This window comes from Electrona antarctica, assembly GCF_951216825.1.
Source record: "Electrona antarctica genome assembly, chromosome: 14".
NCBI classification, from domain to species: domain Eukaryota; kingdom Metazoa; phylum Chordata; class Actinopteri; order Myctophiformes; family Myctophidae; genus Electrona; species Electrona antarctica.
Genome location: NC_136795.1, coordinates 36288744 through 36307926, shown reverse-complemented (window position 1 = coordinate 36307926; position 19183 = coordinate 36288744). Strand labels below are relative to the sequence as shown.

The window sequence follows — 19183 nt, the reverse complement described above, 5'->3', positions numbered from 1 at the left end:
TTCCTCAGAGGAGACAATATCATTTTTACGGGTATTTCTACTTTGTTGAGAACTTTTGAGAAACACAGGGCAGAGAGGGGGAACACCATAAAACATTGTCCCTGACCTAGCCCCCTCTCCATTATAGGGCCACTAGTTGGGTTAACCAGTTACTAAGCACATGTTTCTTTGTCAAAGACTTTTGTCTATTATGTTAAAGGTCCAATTAGTGATACATACAGTATGTAAACAAGACACTCCCACCACCAAAAATAAGAAATAGCAGTGGAGATGTTTTTATTCAAGGTGATTGACTGCTCAACAAAACAAATTATTTTAAACAGTATTTGTCGGCAAAATTATTAAAGGACATAATGTCAATATATCCCTATAATTAATATATTTTCAAAACCATCCCAGATTGGGCCTTCAATTAAAGTCTTAGACATCACTACATCGGTCATTTTAGTTCACAATAAATTGTTTGAAACATACATTGTAACATAAATCAAAATGTATGCTTACCCTTTAGGCTTTGTAAACAGGGCAAATATGGCAAATATGACAAATAACTTGAATATACAGAGAAAATAATGGCCAAAACAGGCCTTGCATTTTAAGGTATATCTTAAGGTAGCGAAATTATTGCTATTTTTCAACAGATTAATTTATACAGACGTTTGAAAATGATTGACAATTATGCAAAAACAATTGTGATTAGACAGTTATGCAATAATGACAGGCATAATGAGAGGAAAACCTCAGAGGCTAAAACGTGTGAATCTGAAGTGACAAACCAACCACTCGAATGAAATCAAATCAGCAATTTGAAATCCAATACCGTGTTTAGGTAAGATTTAACCATTTATTTGGTAACAATCGGTGAGTGAAAAGGTAATGACATAGAACAGGTAAGTACAGAAAGGCTTATCACACTGCATGTAAAATCTATAAGGCATGCAAAGATTGCATAGGGCTGGAATGGCATACAGTACTATACCAACACGTTGTCGGTGAGTTTATCCTTCTTTTTTATCCCTTTAGAGTGAGAGGGCCACAGGGGAACAGAGAAAAGTTAAACAAAGCACGGTGACAAGGACTAGGGAGGCAATGATAAAACAATCAGGGTGTAAAATAGCAGCATCATACACAAAAGAAGAGAAAACGATGGCATAACTCCCTCACAAAGAAAGAAAGATGGTTACAGTTATCAATGATAAGGAGAGGGAAAACATTGTTGCACATAACAGAAAATCACTGCAAATACAGCTATAATGCTGAAACATTCTGGGTAATAATAACACATTCATTAACATACACTGGAAAAAAGCTTCTTCTCTCACCCAACAATGCCCTCTGTCTGCTACAGTGGTAATTACAGCCACGGAACGCACACTCAACTGCTCATTGCAGTGTGATCGGTTTTCCTCATTAATCCTAGCCTCACGGCAGCCATTTTTGCTCCTAGGAGCATATGGGCCGCTGTGTGACTGAATATGGACAATTATCAACACCACCATTCCAGATAATATCCATAACAGCATATATTCTTTCATATATAAACATATTCCATACAGTACGTCCATTCAATGCTTTCCCCCCTCCACGCACAGTAAAATCCTCTGTATTAGTTTGTCCACTTGTAACTCTAGGAGTGTCCAAATGCAACCAAATGGACCAATAAGGGTTTTACTGTGTATCAATATCAATGGAGCACGTATTCAGGCTTGAGGGTAGATAGGGGGCGGGACCATAGCTCAATGGGAGGGATGCGATGCTGATGCACTGCTAGTGCAACATGGGTTGGCGGAGGCAGCTCCTTGTGCCTGATGGTGTGTCTCATACATTTCAGAGTCTGGGCTCGTCTCTTCAGAGCTGGAGGGAAAGGGAACGTAGAGTCCCATAACCTCCTGCACCTTGACAGGCAGCTCCTGCATGGGCACAACACAGACAAGAGAGTGAAGGGTGAATGTGGGGGACGTGTGACAGAGATGAAGGATAGAGGAAAGGAACAAAGGGCTGAATGTGTAGGTAGAGAGGTCGTCTAGGAATCAGGAAGGGCCCCAGTCTATGTGTCCCTGAGCAAGACATTTAAGGGCCCTATCTTGCGCCACCCTTATTTACTATTTTGAAAAACATTTAAAAAAACTAGCGGGTACAGTCAGGGTTCCCCAATTAATTTTCCTCGAGGGCCATATTTTGACTAGGGTACCAGGCTGGGGGCCGAGTCCGCACGCGTGAGGTCGAGGTCTTGCCCTGAAAATTCCTTTTCAGGGCAGGACCCCATTTGAAAAGGATGCCCAGTTTGACATGCATAGGCTACTGACCCCCATTTAATGCCATTTATATAATGCCATTTTAATTCTTCCGCGGGCCGCAAGGGGGCGCTCCGCGGGCCGCAAATGGCCCGCGGGCCGCCTATTGGGGAACCAGGCTTTAGTTTAGACATACTATTGGTCCGACTGTCATTAGACCGACAACCTACCTCAAACCCTAACCTAACCCGAACCGCAAGCACGGGAGCAGTGCATGTTCGACCGCATGTCTGACCGTTGTTTCCGCATGTCGGTCCGTTGGTGTGTCTAATCTCATCCCCAACTAGCCGATCTACATCGACACGTTGTGAGCTTGTAGAATGGGTAAGGGATGGCGCAAGATATAGCCCTACAGTTGGAGGCCATCGATATTGTCCTTTTCTTTTTGCTGAGGTTTGCGTGATCTGCGCAAAAGGACAGTTAACCCATTTTGGGCGGGAACCCCTTTTGGTGTTTTAAACATTATGTTATAATTTAGCTATTGAAAAATAGCAGATCTACAAGCTCATAGCGCGCCACCGAGTGGCGCGCTACGAGCTTGTAGGTCTGCTATTTTTGAAAAATCGTGAAAATATTTATTTCAGAAAACTGGAGGATTTAGAAGGATTTTTTTAAATGTTGAGGTCAGGCCTAAATGGGTCAAATGATAAGGGACAATATCGGTGGCACCCAACTGTACACCTCCAACTGCTCCCGGAGCTGTATTAATAGCACTCACTGCTCCTCCTAGGACAGGCTAAATGTAGAGGCCACAGATTCATCACACATCTCATGTATGTGCAAATGTACTGTGACAAAAATAACCCCCCCCCCCCCCCTTTCCCTTTCTCCAACAGACAGGCAGAAATAGATAGAATATTGTCGCTGTCGAATGGAAACCTTTTGCTAATTATTTTTTCCCTACTTAAAAGTTATTTTCTTTTACAGTTACAGTATCAACTGTAGGAGAAAACTTTCGCACACCTAGAAATTAGGCGTATGCACAGTTACAGTATCACACATCACATCTATCCACACAGTTAAGTTACATCCAACCAAGATTATTGGAGATGGCATTCCATTGGGTGAATTTTTCCCATTTTCAATTGAATAGTCTTTTTCACTCTTAAAATGTGAGTTTTGTCAATGCACAACCACTGCTCCTGGGTCAGGGGTCCACTTTATGACCTAGTAACTGCCAGTAGTAGCCAGTACCAAGTATACTGTATTATTTGTATTGTATTGTCCTGTCAGATTTCCCAAGCACAGTACAATACATATGTATCTTAGATATTACATATCCTGATATCTTGAATACTGTTGTAATCACCCGTGCGAGGGTGCGATCTTACTGGAGCTAAATATTTAGTGACTACTTAAAATGTAAGGAAATACAGGAAGAAAATAAAAGCTGCCACTGGGTGGTACATTTAGGTATTTCATCTGGCAGTGAATGAGTTACAGTAACATGTAAACAGTGAGAATATGAAAAAAGAGAAAGATGCTTAGAAAGTAACTATAGTTTGGGGTGAGGGACTTTCTGTTGTGTTGACTCTGTTGACTCTCTGTTGTGTTTCTCCAAAGTACTATCCAAGGAGAAAAACCTTTCAAACAGATGGACCTGTACGGGTCCATGTACACTCTCAGAGTACAACCTACTGTCTAGATTGTATAGGTCAATTCTTACCTTACAGGTGACCAGCTGTAGGTAGATAGCCTCTGCTCCACATAGTACCACCTGCAGATCCAGCTTCATTGTCAGTTCATTTATGTGCTGTTGATGGGAAATTATAAAAAGGTGTTCAGTTTTTAACGCTGAGGAAATCTTTGCTTGTTTGGTTGTTAGCTTAGCATGCGGCTTGGCTACTTCATGAAAACATCTTGAGCAGAGCCGTAGTAGTTTGCAACACTGTTGCAACACATGGTTAAATCTAATCTATGACGTGGGTGTTCCTGTCTGAATACAAAATAACCCACCCATCATCACAGACACACCTTCAAAATGGTATTGAAATCGTGATCAGATCCAATCAACTCCCCTCGCTGGGATATCAGAATAGAAGAGGCGATCAGCAGGTGAAAGTTATCACAGGGCAGCCGAGTCCACATCACCTAGGGCATAAAAGAGCATGTTTAGCTATTTATTAGCGATTTATTTTCATTTCTTGTTTCAGTGTGCCTTATATTTTTCTGTATGCGACAGAAACTACACAGTGAAATCCTAATGTATCCTTACTGAGACATTTAGTAGACCCTTTTGGATACAAATTGACCTTTACGAGTTAATTTGCCCTCTCAGAGTTCAAGTTTACCCTATATAGAGAACTGTACTGTATAGATGGCTGCAGCATACTTTTTGTTTGCAAAAAGTATGAACAGAATTACATAATTGTGGAGGAAACAATGCTACTTTTCATTACTTCTTGCACCTTAGAGATATTTTAACTAGCCGAACATCACTGCAGAGACACCAATGCAAACTTTGTGTGTGATTTGTCAGATATTCCATCCAGATGGCAAAATGTTCCATTCCAGCACTGGATGAATAATGTTTTTGTGTTATGATTTTGGCCTCAATGTCTGACTGTACCTTGCGCAGTTTACATTTCTAACTAATAAAGTACTCAATCAATCAAAAAACGTGAAGCTGCATAAAGTATATAAAACATGTGACTAAAATGTATTTGTTGAAGTACATGTATGTCGCCAGCCTTTAAAGTGCTGCAAAACATGTTCAGGTAGGTGTTGTGCTCTCACCTCCCACAGGATGAGAATGTCCTCAAAGGAAAACTCTCTCTTGAACCAGATCAATAACCAACGGAAGCAGAAACAAAGAGAGCCGCTGTCCTGGGAGTCTGATAGGGGCAGAAGGACACTGTTACTGTTCTGATTTCAACAGATAGAAATGGCAAAATGGTCACAAAAATGCCACAATCAACAAGCTTTGCCTGCACTGTGAAATAATGAGCATTCATTTACAGTATCTCTGAGAGTGTAGTGTACATACATGTAACCAAATGGGGCAATAAGGGTCCATTTCGTTACATTTGCAGTACAATCTCAGGGTCGTTACACACCGGGAGCATTTATTTTGTGTGATAAATTCTGATTCATTTAAACTGCCGTTGGTGTCACGAGTACATCCACACAGAAAATTACGTGGCGATAAAGCGACATAATTAATTTTCAAAAAAATAATAAAAGCGCCCAGGCCGCTGGCGTGGTGGTCCGGGCACCCTAGGCTGCAACGCCAGCCTGACAGCGTGTCACGGGTTCGAATCCCAATGACCTTTGCTGCATGTCACTCCCCATCTCTCTAGGTCTCTCCCCATTTCCTGTCATTCTACTGCCAATAAAGGCTATCAATATAGGCCCAATCTTTTAAAGAATAAAAGCTTCAAATTGTATGAATGAAGCATCATCGAATTATACTAAATACTACAACACATTTTCAGATTGTTTATTTGTTACAATCCCAGTATGCAAGTACCTTCAGAGTTACAAATGGATAAATGAATGAGTGTTTTACTGTGACAGACTGAGGTTGCCCATAAGAACGCTGAGACGTTATAAATATTATTAAATCTTGAGCTCACCATAAATAGAGTAATAATTGCAGGACAATAGGCTAAACTAAAATAAAACATTGGTTGCTGATAATGTAGTATGGGGTAAATTAATATACTGAATGTTCTCACACACCAAGGTAATCACAGAGTTCTGGGTCCAGAGCTTTCAGCAGGATGCTAAGCTGAAGGAGCTGCTTTTTCATGGCCTCCTGAGACTCTTCAAAGTTATTACGCTGTGGAGAGGTTGAAAGAGACACGTACATCATACAGTGACCAGTAGTGGTCAGTAGTGTCAACACTTCAATTGGTAGCACTTCACCACACTACTCAGTGTGTAAAAATAAACAATGCAACTAAAAACTATGTTAAATGGGTGTAAGTGATATTTAATATATGCTGATAATCAATACTATAGCACTATAGCAGTTTGTTCAGTAACATCTTCAGTGAACTTAAAATACATTTTCATGCTGGCTGTCGGGATACCAATTTCATCCAATAATGAGAAAGAACTCAGACAGAATAATACAAATATAACTAATTGGAATTTGGAAGTGATGAAACAAAAGACAGTAGCAGACAAATTTGCCAGTGTAACATTAAAAACGTTAAGCTCATAAATTATCTTTGTGGGGTTCTCTCTCCTGATTGGAAAAACACTGGTGTCCTGAACTGAAAATGCATTGTTACTGAACTAACCTTACCATTAGAATATAGAGCTTTAATTGTTTTACCAAAACATATGACTTACACAGGGTGTGTAAGTAACAGTTTACTTACGCCCCATTCAATGTGACACAGCAACACCATATGTCAAATGACGGACATACTCGTCAGTCAAAAGCGTAATTCACTGATGAGATTTTAGCTTCGTAACGACTAACCACAAGATCCATGAAGCCAGTCAGGCACCAGAAGGACTCCACCTCATTCTGAGTAACGAATAGGAGGGGCGCCAGCAGGTCACTCATTCCCTGGACATAGCCTGGACAGATTACAGGAGACAAAAGAAGACAGTCACAGAAAGGTGGCATCTGTGTGTGACATTCACTTACTGTGTGGTAACAATACTACTAATAAACCCCAGTAGAAAACAGTGGAGAACGCCGACGTCACCAAATTTGGAGCGACGCGCCCGGTTAGCGCAGTACTAGTTGGCTCCCACTTCCTATGCCAGATTTTGGGTTTCCCCAGGCTTTACTTTTTGAGCTAAAGGCGAACGAAAATAAAAGCCTGGGTTCCGAGGCTAGTTACAAGTAACTAGTGTAGTTAAAAAAAACATTAAGCTAACATGCATAAAATAAACCAATAGACACAATCACAGCACCTATTAATAACAATGGAGTCTATAAAATGGGTTTTGAGATGTGATTTAAGATAGGACTGATATTGCTACACCAATATTCCCAGGTAGGCTGTTCCAGAGTCTAGGGGCCCTATATGGCAAAGAACTGATAAATCAGGTCGTCAGGTATGTGTAGGATTCATACAGGAAGTTCATAAAATGCTAAACTTAGCAAGTGCAATTATGACTGAAATGAAAATATTTTACACTGAAAGAGTTGACTTACCAAGATCAAAGTTGTACATGCAATAGGTCATCAGAACATCGTGGAGGAGAGTCAGTCCTGGGTTATCGTTCCCGGAGAAAAAGGCGTTGTGTCTGTCTGTCCTACTCACGTCTCTCTCTGTCACAGAATAACAAAGGTAGACATTTAACAACACATGAATGTTCAAACCAGGAAGCTGACCAATAAAGAAGGCACATGCATGTTTTATTTTTTATAGACAGCAGTCCTGACCGATGAGGCTTCGGTATCCTCTGAGGAGGGAGTTTCTCATCTCCTGCTCTTCACTAACTGACTTCCACTGCACCTTCATTCTGAAGTATTCGTCCCTGAGGAGACAAGAAAGGCAGGAAAATAATCAACTATCGTGTGATTCAGTATTATCACACCAGGTGAAAGAAGTGTACTGTGATAAAACACTGACGTCTTAACCCTCAGAATGTCCTCCCTTTCCTTGGCAGTGCTGTTCCATGGATAAAAGCCCAGGAGAAACTTCCACACATCTTTCCTCAGGTTTGGCGTGATACCCTGGAGGAAATGTCAAAGGAACATAATATCAAAACATCTGAAAAAAAAAATGTTTTGGCATGAGATACTGTAGCTTCCATGTGAGAGTGGTGATATAACATTTTCAATCCTACCCCTCGGAACACTAGCTCTTTGATTCTCTCTGGGTTCTGCACACGGCCTTCGGCATCCAGGAACTCCTCCCATTGCTCCATTGGTTGCCCCCGCGTTACCTCCGGTCTGGGACCTAGCTCCGCCCCCTGGACGAGACAAGCGTTATGCTATAACACTGTATATAATCGTGTAATCTCCATATCTGGTATAGTCACATGAGTATAGATAAGTAGCTCTGTAAACTGTAAATTCTCTTTTTGGATTCTTACACAAGTGATGAGTTCAAATCCAGGCTCTTCCTCCAGCGAGGGCTGCACACTGGGGTCCTGATTACGATGGTGGTGGTGGTGGTTTGATGAATCTGGAGGACGAAGGGCCCCCCGGAAGAAATTGGTGACTTTGGAGAATCCGCCGAAGGTAGTGGCATAGGGGTCTTGGATGAATCTCTATAGCAGCACAGAGAAAAGAATTACAAAGAAACAGATTCAAATGTGCCATCTTCTCCCCTACCTCCTTTCTTTGAAGACAATATTTTCAATTAGGGACGCAAAAACGAACGAACGCACACACAAACAAAACAAAAATAACAACAGTGACTGTACCGAGACAAGATCAGCACCTCCGTCATCAAAGAGCTGTAGCTCATCAAATGACTGTGAGAGGGCGCCCGAGTCATGGGGATAGGCAAGGAAGACCCTCCCATCAAGTGGCGACCTAAGGATAACAGAAATACATTATACATACACATAGAAACTGTAAAAAACAAAACAAATGAGGAGACAAAACATTAACAATCATGTGATGTTGTTCCAATCATGTGATGCGTCAAGAGGGACACATCAGCACTGCATATAGGTTGTCTAGCCATCTGACATGTGATTATATATATATATACCCCAAAATAAAATAAAAAAGCTTACGGAGAGAGGATGATATAACGCTGCAGGGCTCTTAGCAGCTCTCTGGTTCCGCCTCTGTGGAAATGCAGAGGGGGGAGTGGGTGACCGCCCCTACTGGTCAAGACCAGGAAGTTTCTCCCCAAGGTGAACCGTGACCTCCTAAGAGAGTACAGCTCGGTGACGGGCAACGAAAATGACCACTCACCTGGGAGAGACATACAAAGATAACCAGTAACCACCATTATTTGCTTCATGTATTGCTGCCGGCTTCCTGAATCAAAACATAATTTTCATCTTAAAATCTGATGAGTATAGTCTATCTGATTCATATTGTATCGCTTTCCATACTAGACTGAAAAGCAATCCTTCACAAACAATAGTAGCCATTTGTGGCAATGTCTGAAAACATACCCGTGTTTTTGGCTGGGACACGGTCTCTGTCTCTCTTCACGTTGCTGATGACTGCCCAGTCTGGTTCATATCCAGGGTCAAAGTTGGTATCCTCCTCCCCTCCTTCTCCATCCTGAAGGGTACAGAGTTGGTACTGTATGTGTGAATATGTTTGACCAAAAAAAAAAAGAGTGCCAGGTATTCATGAGCATCAAACAAACATCTGCTTACCTTTTTTGTGTAGAATACAGCAGGGGCACTTCGACCTGCATCCTCTAGGGGGCTCCACTCTAAAGCTGGCTCCCCACCCTAAAGACAAACATTTCGTCCCAATTAGCACAAAGGCATGTCTGCTGAATTAGACAGGACAGTGGAGCGAGGAATGCTGACTGTTCTCTTTTGCTGCAAGCTGTACTGTAGTTTTGCTTTTAACTGTGTTTTTTTGGGGGGGGTTTTTTATGTTTTTTTTGCGGCTTTCGCCTTTATTTTATATTTTTATAGAGGGACAGACAGTAGGCCGACAGGAAATGGGGGATAGAGATGGGGGAGTGACATGCAGTAAAGGCCGTCGGGATTACCGGCCAAGGTGCCTGGACCGCTGAGCCACGGCCCAGGCCGTATTAACTGTTTTTAACCTGTTGTACCACCAATTAGCCCAAAGGCATGTCTGCTGAATTAGACAGGACAGAAGTACCTTAGTTTTGCTTTTACCTGTGTCTTTGTATTGACTGTTTTTATCCTGTTGTACGGCGATCTTGAGTACCCTGAAAGGCGCCTTATAAATAAAATGTATTATTATTCTCAACCTGGATATCCCCTCTTTCAAAGACCACCCTCTGGTAAGATATGCCTCCCACACCTGCTTTAACTGTCTACTACTATCCCCTCCTGTTTTACCACCAATATCTCTGGGGGCACAGTACAAACAAGTGCAAAGGGGAATGTAGTACTAGTATATATTATCTCTTTCTGCGCATATATAATACAACAGAGCTCAATAGTTCCTACGTTTAAGTCTTTAGACATATCCATCCATAGCCTGTATTGTATTATACAGACTGATGATTCCCATTCACCATTGCACACAGTGGCGTGCACAGACATTTAGAGGGGCAGGTGCTCAAGTTAAAAAAGGGCACCTTGTGCAGCGCGTGGAACCGGCCGGTTGCCTTAATCCATTTTGGGCGGGAACCCCTTTTGGTGTTAGCATTATGTTATGCTTTAGCTATTGAAAAATAGCAGATCTACAAGCTCATAGCGCGCCACCGAGTGGCGCGCTATGAGCTTGTAGGTCTGCTATTTTTAAAAAATCAAAAAAAAAAGAGAAAAAAATGTTGTTTTTTTTCTTTCTTTTTTCCAAAAGGGCACATTGCCAAAAGGGCAGGGGGTGCTCTAGCACCCCCTAGTGTCTATCTGTGCACGCCACTGATTGCACATACTGGCATTCACTGTATCCAGCGTTTTACTGCATGGCTGCAGTGTAAAAATGCAGTTTATCACCACTACTACTGCAGACAATTTGTATTTTACATGCACGCACACGCACGCACACACACACAGTACAGGATTACAGCCTTGAAAATCTGTGGTTGTACAAGAATTGCCCTTCCTGCAATATTGATGTTTTGTAAGTGCATGTGACAATACCAATATTGCACTTTTAACCTTTATCTTTTTTTAATATATTTTCACACTGCACTGTAATGCACCAATCTAAGAGACACCTTCCTTGTACTTACAGTTCTATGTGCAAACATTCCTAGCAAATAAAATAATTCAGATTCTCACTGGTTGTTCTTACCCGCTCCACAATGCGAATGAACCCAGGGATGCTTGTGTCCTGGTTATTCCTCTTGACGTTGGTGTGGAGGTACACTCCTTCCTTCTCAAATATCAGCTGAGGAGAGAGAGACAAAGCCCCACTTACTGTAAATGTAAAACAGCGGCATCAATCAGAAATGGTAAATTCACATCCATGGTGACCTGTTGCACTTCCAGTTACACTAGATTCCTGTGGAAGTGACAGGTGGGGCCAGTGCATTTGTGCTAAAGTGTGTCTATGAAGGTAATGTATGGGTATTGACACTCACTGCCATTGCATGTGTTATATATAGCAGTGATTCTCTGTGGCAGAAGTTTCAGGTGGGAACTTGAATTCTGCAATAACTTATATCAAAGAAATACACTGATCTACTCTACTACTTATTCAACTTCAAAACAGGGCCTCAAAAGCAGGGCATCAACAAGATGTGTTTTTTATTGCAACAATAACCATGATGATTGAGGATGGAATGACAAGTATTAACCATTACATTTTGGGTCATAAATATAACTCTCAGATTGGAAACACTGCCAAAGGGAGGGCATTAACTTTTGGGCCATTAGGAAAAAAAAGTGGGGGGTTATTAAAGTTTCTCAGCACGAAAACCTCTCCTTCTGCGTCCCACTCCCAGCCTACATAAATAAATCCCACCCCCCTACTATAGTAATCTCCAAAATATTTGTCACGTGAAAGTGAGTCACCTGAGTCATGAAACCTGGCCTGCCTGAGTGGGGATTTACCATTGCAGTGTTTATAGAACACCAGCAAGCCAAACCAGCCATATGTAACGACATATTTGAGGGATCATGATTATTTTTCGGGCATTGTAACCAATATAAACGGACATGTGTACAGTAATCACGATCAAATAGACAATTTGTCTTTCAGGGCAGTCGATCATGACAACATATGCGATCGGATTCATGGGGTGGTTCCATTATCCATACTATGATGATTAATTAGGCTAAAATCTAGCCTAAGATTTTAGACTCTCGTATGTATTTGATCGATTCTTACACTTCAGATTGAAAATGTCAGAATCGCTAAAATACATCTACGAGAGTCTACTCTAAATCTTAGGCTAGCTAAAATCTGTGGATTATGGCTTGCGGCTGCATGGATACACATCACAGTGAACATTATGTAATAACTGTCCAAATAGTCTAATTTCCAGCATATTCTGAGAAATGTGCCCGTGTTTGTTTGTGCTAATCTATCGTAAAGCTAGTCTACAGTGTGTACATGTTAGCTCGGCTAGTTCCGTTGCTCTTGCTGTACACAAGAAATTAAATGACTTTGAAGCGGAGGCGACATGATCACCTAAAAGCTAGCAACGGGTGCTAATAAAGTTAAAATAAACAAATAAACAAAAACTGCCAATATGATAAACATTTCGATAACATAGTTAGGTACCTTGGGGTTGTCTACCTTTGGCTCCATTTCTTCTGTTGTCTGCTATCTGTCGCTTTTTCCAAAACAAAATAACGTCACGTCACAGTGCACTTCCTCCCTGAGCGAAGCACCGCCCCCAGAGAGGCCCCGCCCCCCTGCGAGGAACATATCAATCACATGTTGACCTGTGTGATTACAACAGGGCGCCGCTGTCACTGTCAACAAACATGAAAATGCAATTATGCAATGCAATTATGCACATATTTGTAAATTTACAAATGTTTGTAATTTACAAATATTTAATCACATTTTGCAGGGGACCCCTGGATGGAACCCACGGCCTCAACTGCTCCAGTTTGAGAACCACTATCTACTGGCCACTGCAGGGCACAGCAACACAGGGCATGTGTCAGTGGAAGAACATCTTAACTTTACTACTGTGCATGTATAAAAGGAACAATTTTGTATTTCCTGTCAGTTACTGTCTGATATATTCACAATTTAAACACTGCAATTGAAATATAAACTTGGACTTATTTATGTTGTCAAGTAAGTGTGAAAAGGCCTATTAAAATTCTTCACTGGGTAACTCCTGTTGCAGGGATGCAAAGCTACAGTGATTCATTTGTTAACAGTTTGCAAAGACAGGTACAGGAGGAGAGTACAGTTAAAGGCATGTTAAGAGGATTTAGAGAATAGAGACCCAAGATTAAGAAAGCACTATGGCCTGTTTCCATCGGGGTCCTTTGTACTCCATTCATTCATTGAAACATTTAATGACACACTCATTGCAAGTTGCTTTACGCTGTCTTGGTCCTCTGTCTTACACTGACTCGCTGAGCTACATTAACCTTGGGAAACTAAACAAAGGAGAGAGAGAGAGAGAGAGAGAGAGACAAAAAAAACCGATTTTCCTTTGAGTTTGCTGGATGCTGATCTGTCTTGGGAGATAAGATAACTGCATAAATCCAGCAGCACAAGCTTCGATTATTTTCTACCTCTCACACTGCTGTTACATAAAGTAGTAGGCCTACCTATGGCATTGGCAGTCAAGAGTTCACAGAATCAAATTCAAATCAATCAGTAAATCAATCAACCATGACGTCTATCTCTATTCTGGATTAGATTAGATGTGATTGAACTTGAACTAAGCACAGTCTTGTTTTGGTCAAACTAAGCAAGGACGAGGGAGCAAGGAAAGGAACTAGGAAAGGAAACCCTGGCTTCATTCGTCCACGTGCACGACTCAGAGCACGAGTACGAGCGCGCCCACCGAGCCCAATAGTCACGTGTCCAACGTGCGTCTGATTGGAACGTCTGTAAACAGGCTGCGTCGGAGTCTAGGGGAGAGAGAAATCCTTGGAGAAGGAAGGCGGACAAAAGAAGGAACTAAAAGGAACTAAGTTTAAGGTCGATGTATATCTGACAGTCTGGAAGGAAGGAACTGAATGCGTAAGTGAACGTCTGTGCTTGTGGCTTACATAAATAGTTACGCGAGGAGCTTCTACAAAGCAGAAAAATGGAGGTGAAATGTGGTCATGAGGAGGGTGCACACACACAGACACAGCTGAGCCAACCAGCTTGCAACAGTGAACAAACAAGATCAACAACACAACTGCAATCATGCAGAAAAGTCCGTGGCGTGCAATTTAAAAAGGTTCCGCTGAATTGGGAAAGATTTTATTGAAGATAAAGGAGATTATAATCGAGAGTAGCGTCAATCTTCCTTTTCTTTTTTCTGCACCACCAGTTGTTATTGCTAGCAGCTTAACGAATGAGCGACACGGGGGGTGGGGGGTCACTGTTGGACTGCGACAGTGACACTTGCATCATGGTTCTTAAGAACCAACCATGATGCAAGTGTCACTGCAGGCGTTACGTGCCTAAACTGAAGTTCTAGGCACGTAACGCACGTTGCAGATCTATCAATTAAATATTTTTGATTGTGATGTGCAGTTAATTCACATGGCAGTTACAGATTAATTATGTTTTTGGACTTACTTTGTTTATAAATCCAGAGTACTCAAATAGTATTGCGACCCACCACCAATAAGAGCAGCTACTGTATGAGCTATCTGCACATACAACATTCACTGGAGCAGTGGAAATGGAACCCCCATGTTGTGTTGGTTGTAGTTGTTGTTTGCTGCTTGTGTTCTTGTTTACTATAATATGTGTGTGATTGGTCCTGTAATTTTCTTTTTTGTAATGTCAACTGCAATGTTTTCTTTTCTGGCAGGTAACACCAGCAGCACTAGCAGCGAGGAACAAGTCTCCATCTCTCCCCTAACTCCACTGCATGAAGACACAGCCTATATACCATATCTTACTGTCACTCGGTGCCTCTTTACCTGCTACACCTGCTTTTTTTGTCTTAAAATACAAAGATAGGCCTCAACCAGCAAGACAGAAGAACATTACTGCCATACTTCAGCAAAACAAAGAAACCAATTGTCAACGTTAACATTCTAAATTTAAGCACTCCGATTAAACTATACCTTCAAACTCTTGACCAACAAAAGGCAGTCATTAGCAATATTACATTCCTTTAACATCTAGCTGTCATATAAGTACAAAACTACTAGTGCAAGTGAGCCTTTGGCAGTAGTTATCACAACCATTATGGCCTCCATTACCCAGTCATCCGACCCTGAGATCCCAGACAACCACAGAGAAAGCTGGTCGGCACTACTTTCTGCTGCAGAAGCTTATTGCCAAAAATCTGGTTGTGACCTGGCCATTCTCACAGCCTGTAAAAAATTCCGACCATCAGCTGCAGAGGGAGAAGGGGTGAGGAACAGGGAGAGCAGCAGTGCCTTGCAGAGGAAGTGTGATTTTGCATACAACGTATGGGGTCAAGGTGCTCTGGCAGAGTCGGCACGTCGCTACATGGAGGACATTGCCGTGCTGCATTCTACATCCATGTTAACAGCCCAGAGGCACACGCGCAAGGCTGGAGGACAAGGAGGAACCAAGCTGATGGTTGACTTGCCCTTGGACACTGGAACAAGGGAGGTGAGTGAGTGGCATGCTCTCTTCATGGTTGTCTGTCTGTCTGCTGTGATGAATGGAGGTGATATATTCATGACGTTTGTGTGTTGCCTCTCTGTTTCAGAGCCTTACCAGTGATGGTGGTCCGGACACAGGCAGTCCCAATACCAGACTGTATTCACAAAGCTATCCGTCAATCTACAGTCCAGGAGCTGTTATTGGCCTGGCTGCTGGACAGAATGGTGAAGAGGAGATGAGTGTGCTTGATGGAGTGGAACAAGGGGTACCGAGGCCCAGGATCTTGGACTTGGAGGAAGAGTGTGAGGAGGAGGAGGAAGAGGAGGAGGATGTAGATGAAAGAAGGCATAATCTGAATGAAAGTGCTGGTGAGGACCCAACTCCCTGTCATTGTTTCCCCACATTTTTCAGTCAATTGCATTTGAGGTGTATTAAATGACCATACTGATCGTCCAGTCTGGCATGTTTAGCCCATTGACTATGACTCACTGTGTACTTGATGATACTACCGCCAACCATTATCAAAATCATACCGTAATAGATTTTTAAGTCACCCATGGGATTCATTAATTGAAAATCAACGTGCAGAGACTTGAATCTTGTCGAAGTCATCATTGTGTTCTAGACTGATTTTAAAAGTCTAGACAAAAATAGTTGTCTAGAATAGCACAGCCATACGATCAGAGATCTCCGCTACTGATACATCTGGTGACATCTAAATACAATGTAATGTATGAGCTAAAACTGAAAGCTTGTATAAAGAAACCGCATCGCAGAACCAATGCAAGACTTGGGGACTATATTGGGATGGGATTGGTTTTCAAACCAGTGGGCGTAAGGTTTATTAGCACTGGTTTTCTTAGTTGTTTTAGCTCATACATTGAATTTGATTTCCCCAGAGATCTCTGGTCATCTGGCTTTGTGATATTAAGAAGACTAAGAAGGGAATAGTAGATGCCAAACAAAAATATGCCAAAACAAATAAGTTTTACTCTTATGTACCTGTACACAGGATGTAACAAAGTACAACCTTGAACCTTGGAGAAAACAAATATTTATGAATGAACATTGAGTCATTTATTTCAGGTGGTTTGTAATATGAATGACTAAATGATGCTAAAATATAAACAAGTGCAAAATGGTGGTGTTTATGTATGCAGCAGCTGTAAATAGACAATGACATGTATTTATGGTCACTTGTGTCTCCCTCTGTATTTCAGGTGTGTTCTCTATGGATGAAGACTCGCTGTCTCGTGACTGTGAGCCATTCTTTGAGTCTGATGGGGAGGAGGAGAGTACTGACGGTAAGATAAAGAGTGCAATGGGGACACAGCCAAATGTATGCATGATTTTCATGTTATGTTGATGTATTTATCTTTATTCTTTCGTCCTAGGGTCCTTGAGTGAAGATGCTCCGCCACCCTCACGCGGCATGGCTATGGGTCAGGCTTCATACTCGTCCCGCCACACCAACACTATGGCCATGGCTCGCTCGCTTCCTGTATCTGTACCTGTGTGGGGCTACAGAGGAAACAGACCTGGCCAAGGAGATGGCAACAGTGGGGAACGGGTTAGTGTCACAAGCTCGCTTAAACATGAATAATATTCACAATCATGCAATGGTGTATGGCAAAGACTCACAAACTTTCAAGTGAAGCAAACAAGATGAGTCAATTGCCAAGAAGTGAGAGTGCTCCATGTGGGCATCCGTTTTTGAGAGCGGATGGTTTTCAAATGACATTCACGTCAAAATAATAACCATGCAATTCACATTGTTAATTGGGACCTGGTGGCTTCTTTCTTGTCCCCACACAACAAAAATAACATCAGTTACAGTATCATGGGATTTATTTTTTGGCATCCCCAGCCTGGGAAAGTCCCTCAAGAACCACTGTCACCGTTTTATTCACTCCACACATTCTAACTCCTAACGCTTCCTCTGTGTCTCCTTCAGGTGGGCTGTGCTGACCTGGAGCACATTGCGGCCAGCATGAAGGCCCTACTTGCCCCTGGAGCCACTGATGGAACGGAGATGTTTGGAGCACTGCCTCGCCCTCGTCTCAACACAGGAGACTTCTCCCTTAAACACTGATCATAAGGGTATACAGAGAGAGAGAGAAGGGTGGAGTTGTTGGAGGAAGAGCACAGTGGCAATGGTGTCGTAAAATAACAAGACCATGATTGCCTGCCATATGTGATGTATGCGACTCAAACCATATAAAAAGTAATACCTCCATTTATCACTAACCAAAATTAATGGCACATGCTGCAAGGAATAACTCATAAGGCAAGGCTGTGTTGTACACACTAAAGTCATTCGCAACACTATACTCCAATTCATCCTACACAAAAACACTAGCTACCACACACCTTACAGTCGGATTGGATCCCAAGATGTACCTGTAGTGACCTGCTGCATTGACCATCATAAACACTAAAACCTTTTTATATCATAGCTTATTTGACACAGCCACAACAACGAAATGGTTGAGTCAACACAAAGCTTAAACGGTAGCTTTTAAAATGAGTGAGGACATTTGTGCCTCCTTAAGCCTAATTTATGTTTCGGCCATCACTTTTTTTTCTTTGTCTGTTTAAAAAAAACTTAATTTTTTTTGCCAAAGCATAAATTAGGCTTCAGAACATACATATTTGTACTTTTACTTTTGCCATTGAATGACTGATTGCTAGAATGATTGTAAATCAAAGCTATATAAGGTATGGTGGAGGGTATCCTGTGCTCCAAGTATCTTGTTCTCTTGACTGGTTGAATGAGAAAGCAATTGTGTGTATGTGAGAGAGAGCGATGGTTTTAGTTGAAAAGAAATGTGTCCCATCTTCAAAAGCAGATAAATGTTACGCTCAATACTTTTATGTTTCAAATAAAGGAGCAAATCCTAATTAATGAGCCTGTCTCATATTCTATAGAACTGTACTTTTCAAAATGGGGTCCTGGCTCAAGGTTGTTCCAGGCAGTCATTTTCTTTCTAACCAAAGGTGTAGTCATTAGTCCTACAACCTATCTCATACCGTCACCCTAACCCTAACCTCCCATGTGGCAGCACACCTAAACCTAACCTTAACCCTCTCCCAACCCTTAACGCACCCCTCACCAACCTTAATCCGGTCGTTTTAACGCACCCTTCACCAACCTTAATCCGGTCGTTTCTATGTTCTATGGGATGCAAACACAGATCAGACACACCAAAGGTCTGGCATGTAGAAATTACCCGTCACTCCCAACAATGCGTTGGTCCGACAAGCTTTGCGCCGTGCTTGCGGTTAGGGTTTTGGTAGGGTGTCGGACTGTCTGTCTAATGACAGTCGGACCAATAGTATGTAGGTTGCAACTTGCAATATTATTGACCTCCACTAGAGAGTGCTGTGAGCTCTACATTTGAAACATTGCAACCTGTTTGGAAAACAGTAAATCAATGATTGCAATTATGAGATTAAAAGGGAGCAATAGAAAACATGCAGTGATAGTCTAACAATAGAGGGTATGCGCATGACATCATCATCATTCCCGGAAGTTAGCGGGAATGCCTACTGAGTGGCAAAAAACTACTTTCTGGCCTTGACAGCCCATACATCCAAACAAAAGTCCAATTTGATTGCATTAAATTACTTTAAACAACAT

General features: G+C 41.9%; 2 protein-coding genes across 5 annotated transcripts; one reads left to right on the top strand and one right to left on the bottom strand.

The window, feature by feature from the left end:
• Window positions 1-259: 259 nt before the first annotated feature.
• On the bottom strand, window positions 260-13707 carry tbc1d17 (TBC1 domain family, member 17). 4 transcript variants are annotated; one of them, XM_079521151.1, is made up of 18 exons: window positions 13569-13707; window positions 12556-12689; window positions 11122-11217; window positions 9552-9629; window positions 9342-9453; window positions 8952-9135; window positions 8634-8745; window positions 8301-8477; window positions 8052-8177; window positions 7835-7938; window positions 7645-7739; window positions 7414-7530; window positions 6727-6827; window positions 5976-6075; window positions 5031-5128; window positions 4269-4385; window positions 3961-4047; window positions 260-1910 (listed from the first exon to the last, which is right to left on the bottom strand). In XM_079521151.1, the coding sequence occupies exons 2-18, from the start codon at window positions 12580-12582 to the stop codon at window positions 1737-1739; spliced, it is 1905 nt and encodes a 634-aa protein (XP_079377277.1). In that variant the 5' UTR covers window positions 12583-12689; window positions 13569-13707; the 3' UTR covers window positions 260-1736. The 4 variants fall into 4 exon arrangements, 3 of the variants coding, with proteins under 3 accessions (XP_079377277.1, XP_079377278.1, XP_079377276.1); XM_079521152.1 differs by lacking the exon at window positions 13569-13707 and having other exon boundaries at window positions 12571-12729; XM_079521150.1 differs by lacking the exon at window positions 13569-13707 and having other exon boundaries at window positions 12556-12728.
• A 100-nt stretch (window positions 13708-13807) lies between these two features.
• Window positions 13808-18444, top strand: akt1s1 (AKT1 substrate 1 (proline-rich)). The gene is made up of 6 exons (XM_079521166.1): window positions 13808-13986; window positions 14774-15549; window positions 15650-15911; window positions 16764-16847; window positions 16938-17113; window positions 17498-18444. The coding sequence occupies exons 2-6, from the start codon at window positions 15157-15159 to the stop codon at window positions 17633-17635; spliced, it is 1053 nt and encodes a 350-aa protein (XP_079377292.1). The 5' UTR covers window positions 13808-13986; window positions 14774-15156; the 3' UTR covers window positions 17636-18444.
• Window positions 18445-19183: the final 739 nt, after the last annotated feature.

Bases quoted from the DNA above. Each gene is read 5' to 3' on its own strand.
- tbc1d17 (XM_079521151.1), bottom strand. From the start codon at position 12,582: ATGGAGCCAAAGGTAGACAACCCCAAG. The intron at 9,630-11,121 runs GTAAGAACAACC...GTTTGTCTTTAG, and splicing joins TCATTCGCATTGTGGAGCGG to GGTGGGGAGCCAGCTTTAGA. The intron at 4,048-4,268 runs GTGTGTCTGTGA...TCCCATCAACAG, and splicing joins ATTTCAATACCATTTTGAAG to CACATAAATGAACTGACAAT.
- akt1s1 (XM_079521166.1), top strand. From the start codon at position 15,157: ATGGCCTCCATTACCCAGTCATCCGACCCTGAGATCCCAGACAACCAC. The intron at 15,550-15,649 runs GTGAGTGAGTGG...TCTCTGTTTCAG, and splicing joins TGGACACTGGAACAAGGGAG to AGCCTTACCAGTGATGGTGG. The intron at 15,912-16,763 runs GTGAGGACCCAA...TCTGTATTTCAG, and splicing joins TAATCTGAATGAAAGTGCTG to GTGTGTTCTCTATGGATGAA.